This window comes from Neophocaena asiaeorientalis, unplaced genomic scaffold, assembly GCF_003031525.2.
Source record: "Neophocaena asiaeorientalis asiaeorientalis breed wild unplaced genomic scaffold, Neophocaena_asiaeorientalis_V1.1 scaffold265, whole genome shotgun sequence".
NCBI lineage: Eukaryota > Metazoa > Chordata > Mammalia > Artiodactyla > Phocoenidae > Neophocaena > Neophocaena asiaeorientalis.
This window is the reverse complement of record NW_020172172.1, coordinates 2,012,717-2,032,713: the sequence shown is the minus strand read 5'-3', so window position 1 is coordinate 2,032,713 and position 19,997 is coordinate 2,012,717. Positions and strand designations below refer to the sequence as shown.

The 19,997-nt window shown below is 40.2% G+C and overlaps 1 protein-coding gene across 2 annotated transcripts in view; it reads right to left on the bottom strand.

The window, feature by feature from the left end:
- The window catches only part of ZNF445 (zinc finger protein 445), a 27,800-nt gene that overhangs the window by 7,631 nt on the left and 172 nt on the right, over positions 1-19,997 (bottom strand). Inside the window, exon 2 of one of the 2 annotated variants that reach the window (XM_024756304.1) lies at positions 67-638. In XM_024756304.1, coding sequence (XP_024612072.1) covers positions 67-495 — 429 coding nt within the window. In that variant the 5' untranslated portion in view covers positions 496-638. The remainder of the gene's footprint in view (positions 1-66; positions 639-19,997) is intronic. The other variant, XM_024756308.1, reaches the window with a different exon arrangement.

Here is a 19,997-nt window from a genome sequence, read left to right as displayed (position 1 = left end):
CCCCCCCACAAGCAGGCTCACGAGCAGGCAGAGTTCACTGGGCACTGCACGCTTGCTCACACTCACCCTCCATGGTGTCCCATAGAAGTCCCTCTGTAGCTCTTCCAGCAAGGCCACAACGTCCCCACCACTCTCAGGGTCATGCAGCTGCACCCAGGTCCGAAGCTCCCCTGGCAGGATGCTCAGGAACTGCTCCAGGACCAGCAGCTCCAGAATCTGGGCCTTTGAAAGAACATCTGGCCTCAGCCACCAGCGGCAGAGCTCCCGGAGCCGGCTCAGAGTCTCTAGAGGCCCAGAAGACTCATGGTAGCGAAGCTGTCTGAAGAGCTGGCGGAACAGCTCCTGGCCAGGACGATTGAGTGTCTGTGGTCTGGCAGCTGGCACTGAAGTGTAGCTTTCATCCTCTTCTTCCTTCTTTACCATCTGAAGGCATCCTCGCTCCCTTGAAGCCTTGGCCTGAGCTGGATGGACAGCATACCACCTGCCTGGAGGCATCACTCCTGTTCAAGGTCTACCCAGCAGAGTGCAAGCAAGTCTGCGTTAGTTGTATGTATCACTGCTGGGCCCTCGGGAGTATCTTTTCAGCACTGCTGGGGACAATGCCATTTGCTGGGACATCAGAAGTCACTGGCAAGAGACTGAAATAACCAACATTACTGTTCGGGAGGGATGTGAGAAGGATGGTGCAAAGTCGATGCTGTTAGTTAGGATCATCTTTGGATTTCTGAGAAAAGGACTCATGAACATTTGCACAGTGGAGCCTGTCAGGATCAAGCAGACCAGGAAAAGGGATCATATTTGTGGTTACCAGAGGCAGGGGTCGCGGGTACTAGATGAAGGCAGTCAAAGGTACAAACTTCCAGTTATAAGATAAATAAGTACTAGGGATGTAATGTACAACTTGATAAATATAATTAACACTGTTGTACATTATATATAAAAATTGTTAAGATGAAAATCCTAAGAATTTTCATCACAAGAAAAAAAAATTTTTTTTTACAAGAAGAAATTTTTTTCTATTTCTTTAATTTTGTATCTAAAGGAGATGATGGATGTTCACTAAACTTACTGTGATAATCATTTCATGATGTATGTAAGTCAAATCATTATGCTGTCCACATTAAACTTATACAGTGCTGTATACCAATGATATCTCAAAAAAACTAGAAAAAAATTTTTTTTACTTTAAAAAAAAATCAGTGGTATTTCTACATAGTAAAAATGAACAAACTAAAATTAAGAAAACAATTCCATCTACAATCACATGAAAAAGAATAAAATACTTAGGAATGAATTTAACAAAATAAGAACAAAACTTATACTATGAAAACTACAAAACATTGTTAGAAGAAATTAAAACTTTAAATAAATGGAAAGACATTCGTTGTTCACAGATCAGAAGACAAAACATTGTTAAGATGACAATACTGTCCAAATTTATCCATAGATTCAAAACAATTCCTATCAGAATCCCAGCTGGCTTCTTTGTAGAAATTGAAAAACTGATCCTAACATATGGAAACTCAAGAGACCCACATAATACACAACACAATCTTGAAAAAGAATAAGCTGGAAGAGAGGGAAGAGATCAAGATGGCAGAGTAGAAAAAAGATGGCAGAGTAGGAGGACAATGAGCTCACATCCCCAAGAACACATCAAAAATACGTCTATGGGACTTCCCTGGTGGTCCAGTGGCTAAGACTCTGAGCTCCCAACGCAGGGGGCCCGGGTTCAATCCCTGGTCAGGGAACTAGATACCACCTGCTGCAACCAAGAGTTCACTTGCTGCAACTATAAGATCCCACATGCCACAATCGAAGATCCCACACTAGGCAATTAAGACCTGGTACAGCCAAATAAATAAATAAATATTCTTTAAAAAAAACACATCTCCATGTGGAGCAATTCTTACTAAAAACAAGAGGGAGATGGGCAGAAAAACTCTTCTACAACCAAGGCTATAAAGAAAGATCCACAAGGTGTAGGGCAGGAAGAGAGGAAAAGAAATTATGTTGGGGCCTAAGCCGAGAGGAGGGGACACAGAAGAGGGGGATAATCATGGGCTCACAGATCCGCACTGGGAAATGAGGGGTTCAAACCACATATTGGGCACCCCAGATCTGGAGTCCAACACCAGGAAGACGAGTCCCCTTGGCTGCTTTGAAAACCAGTGGGACTTACAGGAGGGCTCCACTCGTGAACAGCACGCACACTACCGGAAACAAAGTAAAGGAAGTAAAGGAAGCAGACTGAAACCACCCGGGGCACTGGCTGGTTTCCTGCGACCGCCCCAGCAGGCACCACTCCAGTCCCTCTAACTCTGGTGCAGCTCCCCACTAGGGTGAAGGCTGCCATTGCTAAGGAGAGTGCACACTTGGGCAACAGACCTGACACTGCATCTGAGGGTGGCTATTGCTGGAGATGCAGAGGCAGCAGACTGGGCAAGGGTGGCAAAGGTGCCAGTCCTGGGAGGGAGGAGAGCACATACTTAAAAGAAACAGAACAGGCTTGGACCCGACCCTCGGCTTTTGCTCCAGCAACTTGAGACACACCCCTGCTCCCAACAGGGTGGTGTTGGCTATTGAGCATAGAAGAAGCTCTGGCTCATACCTGGCTCTAGCTCTAACCCCTCCATCTCCAGCCCCACCTCCCACTAAAGTGAGAGCTGTGAGCACACCCTGGGGGAAGGTGTGACTCATGCTCAGGTCAGATCCAGCTCTCGCACCAAAGCCACTGGGCACACACAGATTGTATAGGAACGCTCTCACGCAAGGACACCCCTTCAAGATTGGGACAGGTAACTTGTTTCACCTAATTTCACAGAAACACAAAAAGTTAAGTAAAATGAGAAGACAGAAGAGTCTGTCTCACATGAAAGAACCAGAGAAATCCCCTAAAAAAAAAAAACTAATGAAAGAGAAATAAGTAATTTACCAGATAGAGAGTTCTAAGCATCAGTAATAAGAATGGTAACTAAATTAGGGAAAAGAACAGATAAACACAGTGAGAATTTAAAAAGGAACTAGAAAATGTACAAAAGAACCAGTCAGTAATGAAAAATACAATAACTGAAATGAGAAACACACTAGGAGGAATTAACAGCAGACTAGCTGATAGAAAGGAATGCACAAGTGAACTGGAAGGTAGAATAATAGAAATCACCCAATCAGAACAGCAAAGAAAAAAACAGATTTTTTTAAAAAACGAGAACAGTTTTAGAGACCTCTGAAACAATATCAAGCATATCAACATTCACATTATAGGGGTTCCAGGAGAAGAGACAGAAAAAAGGATTGAAAAGGTATCTGATGAAATTATGGCTGAAAAATTCCTGAACCTGAAGAAGGAAGCAGATATCCAGGTATAGGAAGTTCAGAGAGTCCCAAACAAGATGAACCCAAAGAGACCCACACCAAGAAATGTTATAATTAAAATGGCAAAAATGAAGGATAAAGAGAATTCTAAAGGCAGCAAGAGAAAAACAAAGAGTCATATATACAGGAACCCCTATAAGGCAATCAGCAGATTTTTCTGCAGAAACTTTGCATGCCAGAAGGGAGTGGCATGATATATTTACAGTGTTAAAGGGGAAAAACCTACAACCTAATACACTTTAACCAACAAGGTTATCATTCAGAATTGATGGAAAGCTAAAGAACTTCTCAGACGCAAAAAAACTAAGAGTTCATCGATACTAAACAGGCCCTAAAAGAAATGTTAAAGAGTCTTCTCTAAGTGGAAAAGAATAGGCTACAATAAAAAGTAAACATTTATAGGAAAGGGGACTTCCCTGGTGGTGCAGTGGTTAAGAATCCACCTGCCAATGCAGGGGACACGGGTTCGAGCCCTGGTCCAGGAAGATCCCACATGCCGCGGAGCAACTAAGCCCGTGTGCCACAATTACTGAGCCTGCACTCTGGAGCCCATGAACCACAACTACTGAGCCCATGTGCTACAACTACTGAAGCCCACATGCCTAGAGCCTGTGCTCCACAACAAGAGAAGTTACAGCAATGAGAAGCCCGGGCACTGCAACAAAGAGTAGTCCCCACTCGCCACAACTAGAGAAAGCCTGTGTGCAGCAACAAAGACCCAATGCAGCCAAAAATAAATAAATTTAAAAATATATATATAGGAAAGGAAAAACCCCACTAGTAAAGGCAAATATATAGTAAAGGCTGAGGATCAACCACTTAAATAAGCTAGCACAAAGATTAAAAGACAAAAATTGTAAAATCAACTGTAACTACAGTAAACAGTTAAGGGAGAAACATGGATGTAAAATATGAAATCAAAAACAAAATGTGGGGGAGATGAATGAAAAATATAAATCGTTTAGAATGTATTTTGAACTTAAATGATTATCAGTTTAAAACAAGTAGATATAGTTACAGGTCAACATATATGAACCCCATGATAACCACAAATCAATAACCTATAATAGATATACAACTACTAGAGAGAAAGGAACACAAGAATACTACTAAAGAAAATCATCAAACCACAAAGAAAGAAATGAACAGAAGAATAGAACAAAGAAGAACTACAAAAAACAAGTAACAAAATGGCAAAAAAGTATGTACTTATCAATAATCACTTTAAATGTCAATGGACTAAATGCTCCAATCGAAAGACAAAAGGTGGCTAACTGAATATAAAAACAAGATCCATCTATATGCTGCCTATAAGAGACTCACTTCAGAGCTAAAGACACACACAGACTGAAAATGAGGGGATGGAAAAAGATATTTCAAGCAAGTGGAGATGACAAGAAAGCTGAGGCAGCTATACTCATATCAGACAAAGTAGACTTTAAAACGATGTCTATAACGAAAGACAAAGACCGACATTACACAATAATAAAGGAATCAATACAAGAAGAAGATATGTGGGAATTCCCTGGCAGTCCAGTGGTTAGGACTTTCACTGCCAAAGGCGCAGGTTCAATCCCTGATCAGGCAACTACAATCACGCAAGCCACATGGCACAGCCAAAAAAAAAAAAAAAAAAAGGATATAACATTCGTTAACATATATGTACCCAATATATGAGCACCTAAATACAAAAAGCAAATATTAACAGACATAAAGAGAGAAATTGACAGTAATACAATAACAGTAGGGGACTTTAACACCCCACTTACATCAATGGGCAGATCATCTAGACATAAAATCAACAAAAAGTGGTATTAAATGACACATTAGACCAACTGGACTTAATAGATACCTATAGTACATTCCATCAAAACCAACACAATACACATTCTTTTCAAGTGCACATGGAACATTCTCCAGGATAGATCACATGCTAAGCCACAAAACACTCTTAACAAATTTAAGAGGACAGAAAGTATATCAAGCATTTTTTCCAATCACAATGATATGAAACTAGAAATCAATTACAAGAAGAAAAATGGGAAAAATACAAACATGTGGAGACTAAACATGCTACTAAAACACCAATGGGTCAAAGAAGAAATCAAAGAGGACATCTGAAAGTACCTTGAGACAAATAAAAATAAAAACACAACTTTCCGAAATCTATGAGACACAGATAAAGCAGTTGTTTATAGCAATACAGGCCTATCTCAAGAAACAAGAAAAATCTCAAATAAACAATCAAACTTACCATCTAAAGGAATTAGAAAAAGAAGAATAAATGAAGCCCTAAGTCAGCAGAAGAAATAATAATAATAATAAAGACCAAAGAGAAAATAAATAAAATTGAGATTTAAAACAACATAAAAGATCAATAAAACTAAGAACTGTCTGGGGTTTTTTTTTGAAAAGATAAACAAAACTGATAAGCCTTTAACCAGGCTCTTTAACAAAAAAAGAGAAAAGACCCAAGAAAACAAAATAATAAATGAAAGAGGAGAAACTACAACCGATATCACAGAGATGCAAAAAAAATCCTAAGAGAATACTACAAAAAGTTACATGCCAACAAACTGGACAACCTAGAAGAAATGGATAAATTTCTAGAAACCTACACTCTTCCAAGGCTGAATCATAAACAGACAATCCGAACAAACCAATCGCTAGTAGTGAAATTAAATTAGAAATCAAAAACTCCCAACAAACAAAATCTCGGGACTGGATGGCTTCACAGGGGAATTCTACCAAACATATAAAGAAGAGCTAATACCTATTCCTCTCAAACTTTTGAAGAGGAGAGAACACTCCCAAATTCATTGTACAATGCCAACATTACCTTGATACCAAAACCAGACAAAGACACTACCAGAAAAGGAAAATTACAGGCCAGCATCTCTGATGAACCTAGACACAAAAATCCTCAACAAAATATTAGCAAACCAAATTCAACAATATATAAAAAGGATCACACACCATGATCAAATGGGATTTATTCCAGGGATGCAAGGATGGCTCAACATCCGTAAATCAATAAATGAGATACACCACATTAACAAAATAAAGAATAAAAACCACATGATCTCAATAGATGCAGAAACAGCATCTGACAAAATTTAAATCCATTCATGATAAAAATTCTCTTCAAAGTTGACTTACAGGGAAATATCTCAACGTAACAAAGGCCATTTACGACATACCCACAGCTAACACCATAGGATGAAAAGCTCAAAGTTTTCCCTCGAAAATCAGGAACAAGACAAGGATGCCCACTCTCGCCACTTTTACTTAACACAGTACTGGAAATCCTAGCCACAGTAATCAGACAAGAAAAAAAAATAAAAGGCAACCAAACTGGAAGGGAAGAAGTAAAAATGTCCCTATTTGCAGATGACATAATACTATATATGGAAAACCCTAAAGTCTCCAAAGCTTCCACCAAAAAACTGTTAGACTAAATTAATTCAGTAAGGTTGCAGGATACAAGATTAATATACACAAATCTATTGCTTTTCTATTTACTTGTAATGAAGAATCAGAAAGAAAATGCAAGAAAACAACCTTATTTAAAATTGCATCAAAAGGAATAGAATACCTAGGAATAAACTTATCCAAGGAGGTGAAAGACCTATATACTTTGAAAACTATAAAACATTATTGAGGAACTTCCCTGGTGGTGCAGTGATTAAGAATCTGCCTGCCAATGCAGGTGACACGGGTTCAAGCCCTGGTCCGGGAAGATCCCACATGCTGCAGAGCAACTAAGCCCGTGCACCACAACTACTGAGCCTGCACTCTAGAGCCCACGTGCCACAACTACTGAAGCCCCGCGTGCCTAGAGCCCATGCTCCACAACAAGAGAAGCCAATGCAATGAGAAGCCCATGCACTGCAACAAAGAGCAGCCCCCACTCGCCACAACTAGAGAAAGCCTGCACACAGCAACAAAGACCCAACACAGCCAGTAAATTAATTAATTAAAAAAAAAACATTATTGAAGAAAACCGAAGATGAAACAAAGAAATGGAAAGAAATCCTGTGGTTATGGATTGGAAGAATTAATATTGTTAAAATGTCCATACTACCTAAAACAAGCTACAGATTTAATGCAATCCCTATCAAAAAACCCACAGCATTTTTCAGAGAACTAAAACAAATAATCCTAAAATTTATATGAAACCACAGAAGATCCCGAATAGCTAAGGCGATCTTGAGAAAAAAGAACAAAGTTAGAGATATGCTCCTTGACTTAAGACTACACTACAAAGCTACAGTAATCAAAACAGTATGGTGCTACACATGTGCGCGCGCACGCACACACACACACATACAAGACACATAAATCAGTGGAACAGAATAGAGTCCAGAAATAAACCCACACATTTATGATCAAATAATCTACGGCAAAGGAGGCAAGACTTACAATGTAAAAAAAGACAGTCTCCTCAATAAGTGGTGTTGGGAAAACTGGACAGCTACATGTAGAAGAATGAAAAGTTAGAACATTTTCTCACACCATAATAAACTCAAAATGAAGTAAAGATTAAACTCAAAATGGATTAAAGACCTAAATGTTAAGATCAGAAACCATAAAACTCCTTGAAGAAAACATAGGAAGAACACTCTTTGACATAAATCATTGCAATATTTTTTTGGATCTGTGTCCTAAGGCAAAAAGAAACAAAAGCAAAAATAAACAAATGGTACCTAATTAAACATAGAAGCTTTTGCACAGCAAAGGTAACCACTGACAAAATGAAAAGAGAATCTACTGAATGGAAGAAAATATTTGCAAACTATATTACCGATAAAGGGTTAAAATCCAAAATATATAAACAGCTCACACAACTCAATGTCAAAAAAACAAACAACCAAACTAAAAAATGGACAGAAACCCTGAATAGGCATTTTTCCAAAGAAGACATATAGACAGCCAACAGGCCCATGAAAAGATGTTCAACACTGCTAATCATCAGAAAAATGCAAATCAAAGCCACAATCAGCCACAGTCAGAATGGTTATCATCAAAAAGATCACAAATAACAAATGTTGGTGAGCATGTGGAACCCTAGTACACTGTTAGTGGGAATGTAAATTCGTGCAGCCACCATGGAAAACAGTATGAAGGTTCCTCAAAAAACTAAAAATAGAACCATCATATAATCCAGCAATTCCACTCTTGGGTATATACCCAAAGAAAACAAAAACACTAATTTGAAAAGATACATGCACCCCCGTGCTTATAAAAGCATTATGTACAATAGCCAAGACATGGAAGCAACCTAAGTGTCCATCAACAAATGAACGGATAAGGAAGATGTGGAATATTGCTCAGCCATAAATAAGAATGAAATTTTGCCATTTGCAACATGGTTGGACCTGGAGGGTATTAAGCTTAGTGAAATAAATCAGAAAAAGAAAGACAAATACTGTATGTTATCACTTAAATATGCAATCTAAAAAATGAAACAGGGACTTCCCTGGCAGTCCAGTGGTTAAGACTCCGAGCTTCCAATGCAGGGGGCATGGGTTCGATCCCTGGTAAGGGAACTAAGATCCCACATGCCGTGTGGCATGGCCAAAGAAATTAATTAATTAAAATTTAACATGAAACAAACAAATGAATATAACAAAACAGAAACAGAGAAAACATTTGTGGTTACCAATAGGGAGAGGGAAGGGAGGAGGGGCACGACAGGGGTAGAGGATTAAGAGGTACAAACTACTATGTATGAAATAAATAAGCTACAAGCATGTATTGTCCAGCACAGGGACTACAGCAATATTTTATAATAACTTTGAGTGAGTATAGTCTATTAAAAAATTGAAACACTAAAACTAAAAAGCGTAAGCTGGGAGAATAGATTTCATAACTTACTTTATAAAAAAGCAGCAGTCACCAAGACAGTGTGGTTCTGGCATAAGGAAAGACATAAAGATCAATGAAACAGAATTAAGAGTCCACAAATTGTCTATGGTCAATTTATTTTTAACGAGTGTGCCAAGACCACACAAAGGGTGGAAGAATAGTCTTTTCAACAAGTGGTACATGGACAACTATATGTCTACATGAATAAGAATCAAGTTGGACCCCTACATAATACAATATACAAAAATTAACTCAAAATGGATCAAAGACCCAAATGTAAGAAGCTAAAACTATAATATTCTTATAAAATGTAAGTGTAATACTTTGTGACAATGGATTAGTCAATGGATTCTACCAAATGCATCCCACATGCAAAAAAAAGAAAAAATAGATAAATTGGACTTCACCTAAATTAAAATTCTTGTGCTTCAAAGGTCTCATGAAGAAAGTAAAAAGACAACCCACAGAGTGGGAAAAAAAAATTTACAAATTACATATCTTATAAGGGACTTGTCACTAGAAAATATAAATAACTTACAATTCAATAATAAAAAGACAACACAATTAAAATTAGACAAAGCATCTTAACAGACATTTCTCCAAAGAAAATATAAAGATGGCTGAAAAACACAGAGGATCCTCAACAACATTAGTCATCAGGGAAAAGCACATCAACACCACAATAAGATACCACTTCACATCCACTAGGATGGCTAGAATCGAACAGTCAGAAAATAACATATGTTGGTAAGGATGTAGAGATAAATACTGGAACACTCATACACTGCTGGTGGAAATGTAAATTGTGCAGCCACACTGGAAAACAGTCACGCATCATTAAGTTAAACGTACAGTTACTACTTGCAACTCCATTCCTAGATAGACGGATACAGCCATCCTTCAGTACCTGCAGGGGATCACACAAAAAACGAGTTCTAGCTAAAGATTTAACTTCAAAAACAGGGACTTCCCTGGCAGTCCAGTGGCTAAAACTCCATGCTCCCAATGCAGGGGGGCTGGGTTCGATCCCTGGCCAGGAAACTAGATCTCACATGCCACAACTAAGAGTTCGATACCGCGACTAAAGATCCTGTGTGCCGCAACAAAGACCTGACGCAGCCAAATAAATAAATAAATAAATATTAAAACAAAAAGGAGTAAGAGCCCTGGGGTAACCAAGGATTTCTTAAGAAAACAAAGGAAAAAGGGTGATATATGACTATGTCAGTATTTTAAAACCTCTTGTCCAAAAAAAAAAAGAACAAAAGCACAAACCACTGGACAGAAGTATAAATGTTTACAGCCACTAGGAAAAGTAGTTTGAAAGTCTGCAGTGAAACTAAAAAGCCATATTACCTATGCCCCTGAAATTTCAGTTCTAGGAAGCTCCCTGGAAAAACACTTGCACAGGTACTGAGGCATTTACACAGGTGTTCACTAGAGTACTCTTTGTAATAACACAATATTGGAAATGACCTACTTGCCCATCAATACAACTAAATAAAAGTGTAGCACTTTATAGGATGAAATACCATACAACAATTTAAAAGACTGTGCTTGACCTTTAAGAAAGAATACAATTGTTTCACTGTTCACTGGGTGGTCAAGCTATGCAGCCAAGGTTAAAAAGCAGCTCAGTGCCACCCACAGAAGAGACCAGAGCGTAATTCTAAGTTCCTGAGAACAGACAACACACACGAGGCTCAAGTGATACAGTGTTCGCTTAGAGCAAGAGAAGAAAATAGAGTGTACAAGATTCAACCCCCTGCAAACCATTGGTCCCCCACGACCAACGGATCCACTTCGCAGCCAAAGCCATGCAGGTGGAACAGATACCAGCACCACCCTTCATGATACAGTAGAAGGACCTTGGCCCCTTACCCATGGGGTCTGAAATACAGAAAGCAAGGGAGGGCCTGGGGGCCATTGACACATGCACCTAAGAAGAAAAAAGGGGGGCTTCCCTGGTGGCACAGTAGTTAACAATCCACCTGCCAATGCAGGGGACACGGGTTCGAGCCCTGGTCTGGGAAGATCCCACATGCCACAAAGCAACTAAGCCCGTGCACCACAACTACTGAGCCTGCACTCTAGAGCCTGCGAGCCACAACTACTGGGCCTATGTGCCACAACTACTGAAGCCCACATGCCTAGGGCCCATGCTCAGCAACAAGAGAAGCCCACGCACCACAACGAAGAGTATCCCCCACTCACCACAACCAGAGAAAAGCCTGCGCACAGTGACAAAGACCCAATGCAGCCCAAAATAAAATAAAATAAATTTTTTAAAAAAAACATAATTCTCAAAAAAAAAGAAGAAAAAAGGGGTACACATTAAGCACTGAACCGGTAAAGGTAGTCCCTCAAAAGGCTGTAAGCACAGCACAGGCTGAGTGAGGGCTCTTGATTTCTTTGCAAGAAAATGTCCTCAGCCAGGGCTACTCTTGCAGAGTTATGCTAGAGAGAAGTAGCTGCGCCTGACTGCTTTTCCCAACAGTATCAAAAACGTATGCTAAGTTAAAAAGAACTTAGGTATAATTGGAGAAAAAACCTAAAATCATATTTATGTGTAAATTTCTTAGGTCTGATGTACATAAAAGCACTCGAAAGGTTTTTAAATGGCCTAAAAAGATTTACAAAAATTCCTACTGATTGTGGAAGTGGAGAGGTTGGAAATAACAGTTAAAGGGAGACTTTATTTGTAGTGATTTGATTTTTTTAACGCAACATTTATGTTCAAGGTCTCTTTTTCTTTTAAGATTGTACAATGATGACTGCAAATATGCCGAAATGTTAGGTTACTCCTGTGTGTTGGAAATACACCTGCCTATTATTTTCTTCTTTGTATTTTTTGTCTTTTCCCAATTTCCCCCCCAAAAAAGTAAATTAAGAGGCAAGTTTTAGAAATTATACTTATGAGCTCACTTATGTCTTAAACAAAATAAAAATAAAGCACAGTTTGCATATGCACAAAAAAGTTCCTAAGCCTTGGCCACCGAAGTGTTTTCAGCAGTAATCTCCTCTGGCAAGTGGGATTAGAGGGCTTTCCATTCCTATTCGTCTATGTTCCCTGAACTGTACATTATTTTTATAATCAGCAAAGTGATCAATAATTCTGCTTAAAAAACAAAGCAACTGGAATTCCCTGGAGGTCCAGTGGTTAGGACTAGACGCTTTCACTGACCAGGTTCAATCCCTGGTCAGGAAACTAAGGAACTAAGATCCCGCATGCCACGTGGTGCAGCCAATTAAAAAAAAAAAAAGGTACTGAGTACCAGCTCCCAGGACTGAAAAGGTGGGCACTCAGCAGAATAGGTTACATGTCCTTGAAGGGCAGTTGTATGTAGACAGTGGCTGCAGCTCAAGTAACTGCAAAAGGGAAAAAAACCCCCGCTGACCCTTGTTCTGTTTTAGCCACTGAGTCAACAACCAAACCGAAGAAGGCTGGTTGAACTGAGAACAAAGTAAGACAAAAATTGACAACTGAGGTAGAGAACAAAAGAGAGTAAAATGCTGCCCCAAACCACAACATGCAAAAGAAAAAAGCAAGAAAGAGCATATTAAAACAAAATCAAACCAAGAGTCTACAAAGAAGTATGTATGGCTGTTAGCATAACTGCCACCATCATGGGCCCATTCAATTCCTCCTGTCCCTCCAGTGACCCTTCCTGTGACTGTACTATGAGGTAAAATCACTTTTCTGTCATCAAGGGCTTTGTAGTTAATAGATATTGTTTCAGGATCATTAGTTCCAGGTGGCATCTATGCTCTAACAGTCTCCAAACAGCGATGAAGACCTTCACTGACACATTCCCATCGCCCACCAGACGAATTACCCATTCATAAAACTTGACTTAGAAATGCACTTCCGGGAAAAAAAAAGAAATGCACTTCCTATTTCCAAGCACATACCCCCCCATACCTAGGTTAACAATAAAACTGTCCCAGAGGCCCCTCAGTGGTGCGGAGTGCAGCTGCAAATGCTTCTAGTTCACCCACCTGATCTCACCATGTGAGTAAATTACCCTCTAATAAACTGATCCATTGACTATATGGAGCTGCCTGCCTTCTTTTTCAGTCTTAAGGTATCTTCTCAGTTCAATGGGCACTTTTCATTCCCTCCAACCTCCAACTGAAGTATGAGGTAGACTGCAGACCTTGGCACCTGTTGTAAAGTGGCCCCATTACTCAGTGCACCAAGTCACAGATGATGGTCATCTTCCCCTGAAAGGGTGGAACCTTCCACCTCCCACCACTGTTAAGAAAATTTAAAGAACCGTTACTTCAACCAGAAGCCATCATCACCTACAAACATCTCCTGAACTCAGCAAGTACTGCTAAGACTCTCCAAACAGATGACTGTAAACTGAGATGGGATGAAGAAAGCATGCCATCTATGTGGCTGGACCACACTGACTTCACTTTGTCAGCTCCATCTTAGGCCCACAGTCCCCTTTCTGAGCTTTAGCCTACTCACAAGGAATGCACCCAAAGCCAGATAAGTTCCCTATCAACTCTTACTCTTGCCTTCATCTGATACGAAAACTGGAAGAACGCATTTTGCTAGTCCAGATGGTTAATGGTCCATGAGGAATAATGTTCATGAGACCTCAGAAGGGAGGAGAAACCCCCAGTTCCCACTGGCACGAATGTGCTTCTCGCTTAGTAGTCAGATTCTATCTTTAGCTTTGGTCCCTTTAAATTCCCCCATGCCAGGGCTTCCCTGGTGGTGCAGTGGTTAAGAATCCGCCTGCCAATACAGGTGACATGGGTTCGAGCCCTGGGCCAGGAAGATCCCACATGCCGCGGAGCAACTAAGCCTGTGTGCCACAACTACTGAGCCTGTGCTCTAGAGAGCCCGTGCTCTGCAACAAGAGAAGCCACCGCAATGAGAAGCCCGCACACCACAACGAAGAGTAGCCCTGGCTCTCCGCAACTAGAGTAAGCCTGCGCACAGCAACAAAGACCCAGTGCAGCCAAAAATAAATCAATAAAATAAATAAGAAAACATTTTTTAAAAAATAAATAAAATAAATAAATAAATTCCCCCACGCCCCTTCTGGCAGCATAGAGTTCAGCTGCAAATGCCTCTGGTGGTTGTCCGCCCGTACTGCCCCTATGTAAGTACCCACAATAAACATCATAATTATACTTCATGGAGTTGCCTGCTTCACGTTTTGGTCTCAAAGTTTCTTCTCAGTTCAGAGGCTATTATTCAATATCCCCACCACCATCCAGATAAAAGAAACTGCAGTGCTGCTACAAGGGGATGGAGAATCAATTGAAGAACTACTTTGGGATCATGCGTGCTGACGAAGCTGCTGAAGTTTTGGCAGAGAAACGAAGCTTTGCTGCGAAAGAAGGGGATGGGGTAAGGAAAATAAGTGACTTCCCTGGTGGCATAGTAGTTAAGAATCCGCCTGCCAATGCAGGAGACACAGGTTCGAGCCCTGGTCTGGGAAGATCCCACATGCCGCGGAGCAACTAGGCCTGTGCGCCACAACTACTGAGCCTGTGCTCTAGAGCCTGCGAGCCACAACTACTGAGCCCACGCGCCTAGAGCCCGTGCTCCACAAGAGACGCCAGTGAGATGAGAGGCCCGCCCACTGCAACGAAGAGTAGCCCCCGCTCACCGCAACTAGAGAAAGCCTGCGCGAAGCAACGAAGACTCAACGCAGCCAAAAGTAAATAAATGTATATTAAAAAAAAAAAGAACATGGGAAATCCCAAGCAAGCATATGGGCATTTTTCAGGGACATTTTCTTCTTTCTGTCATTTTGCTCTATCATCTTACATGCAATGTAATTTTTTTTGCATTTTATATATTTAATAGTGATACACACACGATATATATATACAAGATATCTATATGTATCTATCTATATCTATATATTATTTATTAAATGTGATAGTCTCAAGGGAATGCAAAAAGGAAATAACTTACTTTTCTCCACTGATGACCAAACAGACTTTCTGGGATATTCCTTGTCCCTGAATTAATCTTGATCTCAGATCTCTTGGCAATTCCACCCATTTTTTAAGATAATAAAAAACCGGGACTTCCCTGACAGGCCAGTAGCTAAGACTCTGCACTCCCAACGCAAGGGGCCCAAGTTCGATCCCTGGTCAGAGAACTAGATCCTGCATGCCGCAACTAAAGATCCTGCATTCTGCGACTAAAAAGGTGCGGCAACAAAGATCCTGTGTGCTGCAACTAAAACCTGAGGCAGCCAAATAAATAAACAAATATTTCTTTAGAAAGATAATAAAAAACCCAGTCTAACTTAATACCAAAACTTCAATCTCTCAACCAATTCAAATCTTCTCCCTTACCCCTAGCTCAGGCTGGATTCTTGCTTCTTGCAAAGCGGCAGTGAGGAAGATGAGAAGGGACGGGGTGAGCAGTGATGCAGTATCATCTATTCTTTCACTGTTTTTCTATCTTGTTCTGCTTGCCTTCCTCACTTTCTTGCTGATTCTTCCAGTGTCAGAGCAGGGAAAAGAAATGAGAGGCAACCAGGCAAAATCTGATGCTGTCTGGAGTTCTTTCTTGGCTCTTATATGCTGTCTGTTATGGCAGACATCCAACTGCTGCTAGCTCCTCTTGAGAATGCATTTGTAGATTCTTCGTTGGCACCCCTACCCCAGGCACCTTGATGAAGTGGCCTTTCATAGTCCACCTTTTCCTAATTTGAGTGATGCACTTTTCTTTTGTTTTGTTTTTTTTTTTGCGGTATGTGGGCCTCTCACTGTTGTGGCCTCTCCCGCTGCAGAGCACAGGCTCCGGACGCGCAGGCTCAGTGGCCATGGCTCACGGGCCCAGCCACTCCGCGGCATGTGGGATCTTCCCAGACCGGGGCACGAACCCGCGTCCCCTGCATCGGCAGACAGATGCTCAACCACTGAGCCACCAGGGAAGCCTGCGTGATGCACTTTTGGCTTATCCTTTTAAATTTTTCTCTTACCTCCTTTTCAAAGGATTTATATTTGGGGTCGTTTCCTTCTGCCAGGTACCCTGAAAGGGGATTCTTTTAAGGCAGCTTCAGCCTACTTACATCTATGGTATCATTTGACTTATGGAAAACTTACCCTCTTGCCCCACATCTGTGGAAGTGTACTTTACTCCCATCACAATCTTCTCTTCTTATGCTGATGTCAGGGGAATTCTAGCAGCCTCTGATTTTATGGCGTATTCCCCAAACTCTTGTAGGACTATATCATATTCTCAGAATTCTTTTGTAATACAAGTGGATGTGGTGCTGGCTGGGCTGATGAGTTAGTTTCCTTAGGTCAACAAGCATCCAGTCAGAAAATAACATGGCAGAATCTTCTTATGCAAGCCTCCTTTAATCTTCTCAAAGGACTTTATTACTGCCTTCCTCACTCCCTACTCTTGCACTTGGATTGGCACCTGGGAAGATAGCATCCCCTGCTATATGAGGAAGAGGAAATGCTGGCTCACTGTCAAGCCAACCAACACTCTTCATATAAATAAATATTCACACATAGGCTCAAGTTGGGGGGTGACTAAGATTCACAGGCCCAATTTTGTTCACCTTTTAATAAGTCACGTGAAAATGTTTCTGGGGCCTCTCTCTAAAAATGGTTAGAATGGTTTTGACACTTATCATTCACCATTTCTGTTTAGGGTTTCAGCCCACTCTGAGTACAGGACCAATCCCATTTAACATCTTCTTACACAAAAACTTGTACATGATAATATGAATATGGAACAAAGTAACAGCCAGATCCTTAATAGTGATTTTCAGGATGGAGGATGGAGAGGTGAGAGAAAAGGAAAAAAGAGAAAAGTGCATATACAATAAGGACAGTATTTTAGAACAATCTCTAAATACACATTTGACTGTGTCGTTATACAGCTGTGGAGAGATGAAAGAAAGGAACAGCAGCAGCAAAATGTTTATGTGGTTATCTCAGGATGGTGTGACTTCAGATGATTTATATTTGCTTCTTTATACTGTTCTTTAATGATAGTATTTCAAATACATTTTTATATGATCTGGTAAAAACTACAGAGCTGCATTTGTAAAAAAAAAAAATACAAGCTTTGGAAAGCTTAAAGAAAACGAAACATATCTTACTTTCAGAACTTTTCAGAGCATGGTAATATATTAATTGGGAATCTCCAAGAGTATGTGCCAATAGAATGGCACTACAGTATTCCCCATTTTTCAGTACGACACATCTTTAAGAAATACTATGTCAACAGATGTGTCAAAGAAGGATTATTTTTAAATTATATCTAAGTCATTGGTGTTCTATGAATTTCTGTTTTCTTTCTTACATACATTTTAGGTTACATAACTTTTAGGTAATATATTCAGAAATTTCAATGATGTGCCTATTGTTCCCTTTTTCCCCAATTACAGCGTAAACTTCATAAGATTAGGATTTTGAGCTGCCATATTTATTACAATAGGTCCCCATTACCTGACACACAATAGGTAATCAATAAATATTTGCTCGCGCAAGAGGGAGGGGATGTGGGGACACATGTATACATATAGCTGATTCACCCTGTTACACAGCAGAAAGCAACACAACATTGCAAAGCAATATGCAATGTAATTTTGATTTCCTTTTAAAATCCCCATTAAGTAATCTCTTGTTCTCATCTTTTTCCTGCCAGTGAGAGGGTACATAAGGTTTATTTTATACACTAATAATAAACAAACAAGTTTCTAAGACAATTGCCACTAAAGAAAGATTGCTTCTAGTACACATTTAAAATGTTAAAATAACATTTACACCAATTTACCAATTAAGAAATGAACTCAACCTAGTGCCCAAAATTTGGTTTCTCAATACCATTCTACAATAAACGAAACCAGGAATCCTTGCAGAAATGGTTGATTCCAGGGCTGGGGGAGGTGAAAATACAAGATGAATAGCTTGTGGTGCCTGAAAATCAGAGAAAGACACAAAAAAGGAAAGGAGCATGTAAGGGGAAACAGGAGCCAACTTGAAAGCATTCCCAATGGCCAAAGTTAGAATAATTTAGTGACTGCCCTAGTGGCGCAGTGGATAAGACTCCGCGCTCCCAATGCAGGGGGCTGGGGTTCGATCCCTGGTCAGGGAACTAGATCCCACATGCATGCCACAACTAAGAGTTCACATGCCACAACTAAGGAGCTGGCGAGTTGCAACTAAGGAGCCCGCCTGCCACAACTAAGGAGCCCACGAGCCGCAACTAAGACCCCACACAACCAAAAACAAAGAGAGTAGTATACCAGTAAGAAGACATATCGATATCATCCTCAATCTAAGCAGAACATCTGACAAAACCAAATCGAGAGGGTCACTCTAAAATCACAAATACAAAATACTTCAAAATCATGAAAAACAAGTAAAACTGAGGAACTGTCACAGACTGAAGGAGACTAGAAGACGTGACAACTAAATAGAATGAGGGATTGTAGACTGGATCCTGGAACAGAAAAAGAACATTAGCGAGACAGTGATGAACTCTGGATAAATCAGCAGTTTAATTAATAGTATTGGACCCCTGCAAATTTCTTAAGTTTGATGACTGTACTGTAGTTATGCAAGACATTACCTTTAGGTAAACCAGGTAAAGATATAAGGGAATTCTGTAATGTTCTGACACCCTCTGTGTGTCTGCAATTATTCAAAATAAAAAGGGTTTGTGTTTGTGTGTGTGTGTGTGTGTGTGTGTGTGTGTGTGTGTGTGTGTGGTACGCGGGTCTCTCACTGTTGGGGCCTCTCCCATTGCGGAGCACAGGCTCCGGACGCACAGGCTCGGTGGCCATGGCTCATGGGCCCAGCCGCTCCGCGGCATGTGGGATCTTCCCAGACCGGGGCACGAACCCGTGTCCCCTGCATCGGCAGGCGGACTCTCAACCACTGCGCCACACTTTTAAGAAGGTGAACATTCTCTGATTTCTTAGGCCAATGTAAGTGAGAAGACAGTAGAGTGGTTGGTTTTAGGTTACAGCTTTACCTTGTGTTTAAAAACTGTATTTTATATAGTACTCTTTCATTCTGAAAACAATCAACCTAATACACATCACTTGTTGAGCATTTACAGCTTCATGTAATGTGTACTACGGAAAACAAAAATTTTTTTTAAATTATACCTGCAAAAATATGTCTCAGTGGTGTCACACTGCTGGCCCCAAATTTAACCACTATATGAACAAATGCATTCCACAAGTTGAAGACGATATAATTTTCAAAAAGCAATAATATGAATGTACATAATGCCACTGAATTATACACTTTTAAATGGCTTAAATGATCGATTTTTATGTATCGTGTGGTAAATGTTATGTGCACTTTATCACAATACTACTAAAAAAAGCTTTTTAAAAGCAACAGTATACAAATACGGAATCACGCTGTACACCTAAAACCACTATGTTGTTCTATGTGGATTACACCTCAATTTTTTTAATTAAAAATAAAATATATGGATTATATATCTTTAAAAACTAGTAAAATAATCCCACTTCTTAAAAATATATATTTGTACATATATGCAAACAAGAGTTTGCATAATCGTGCACAAATTTTAAAAGGTCAGGAAGCCTCCGAACGGAAAACAACGGATTGCGGGTACTTTCACTTTTCTAACGCTCACCCGCGTCATCTAATTCCATGTTATGAATACGCTTTGTTTGCATAATTGGGAGAAGTGATAAAACACAGAAACCATTACTCCAGATTCCCGCCCCGGGCAGCGAAGCGCAGGCAGATACGCCCTCACCGCGGCG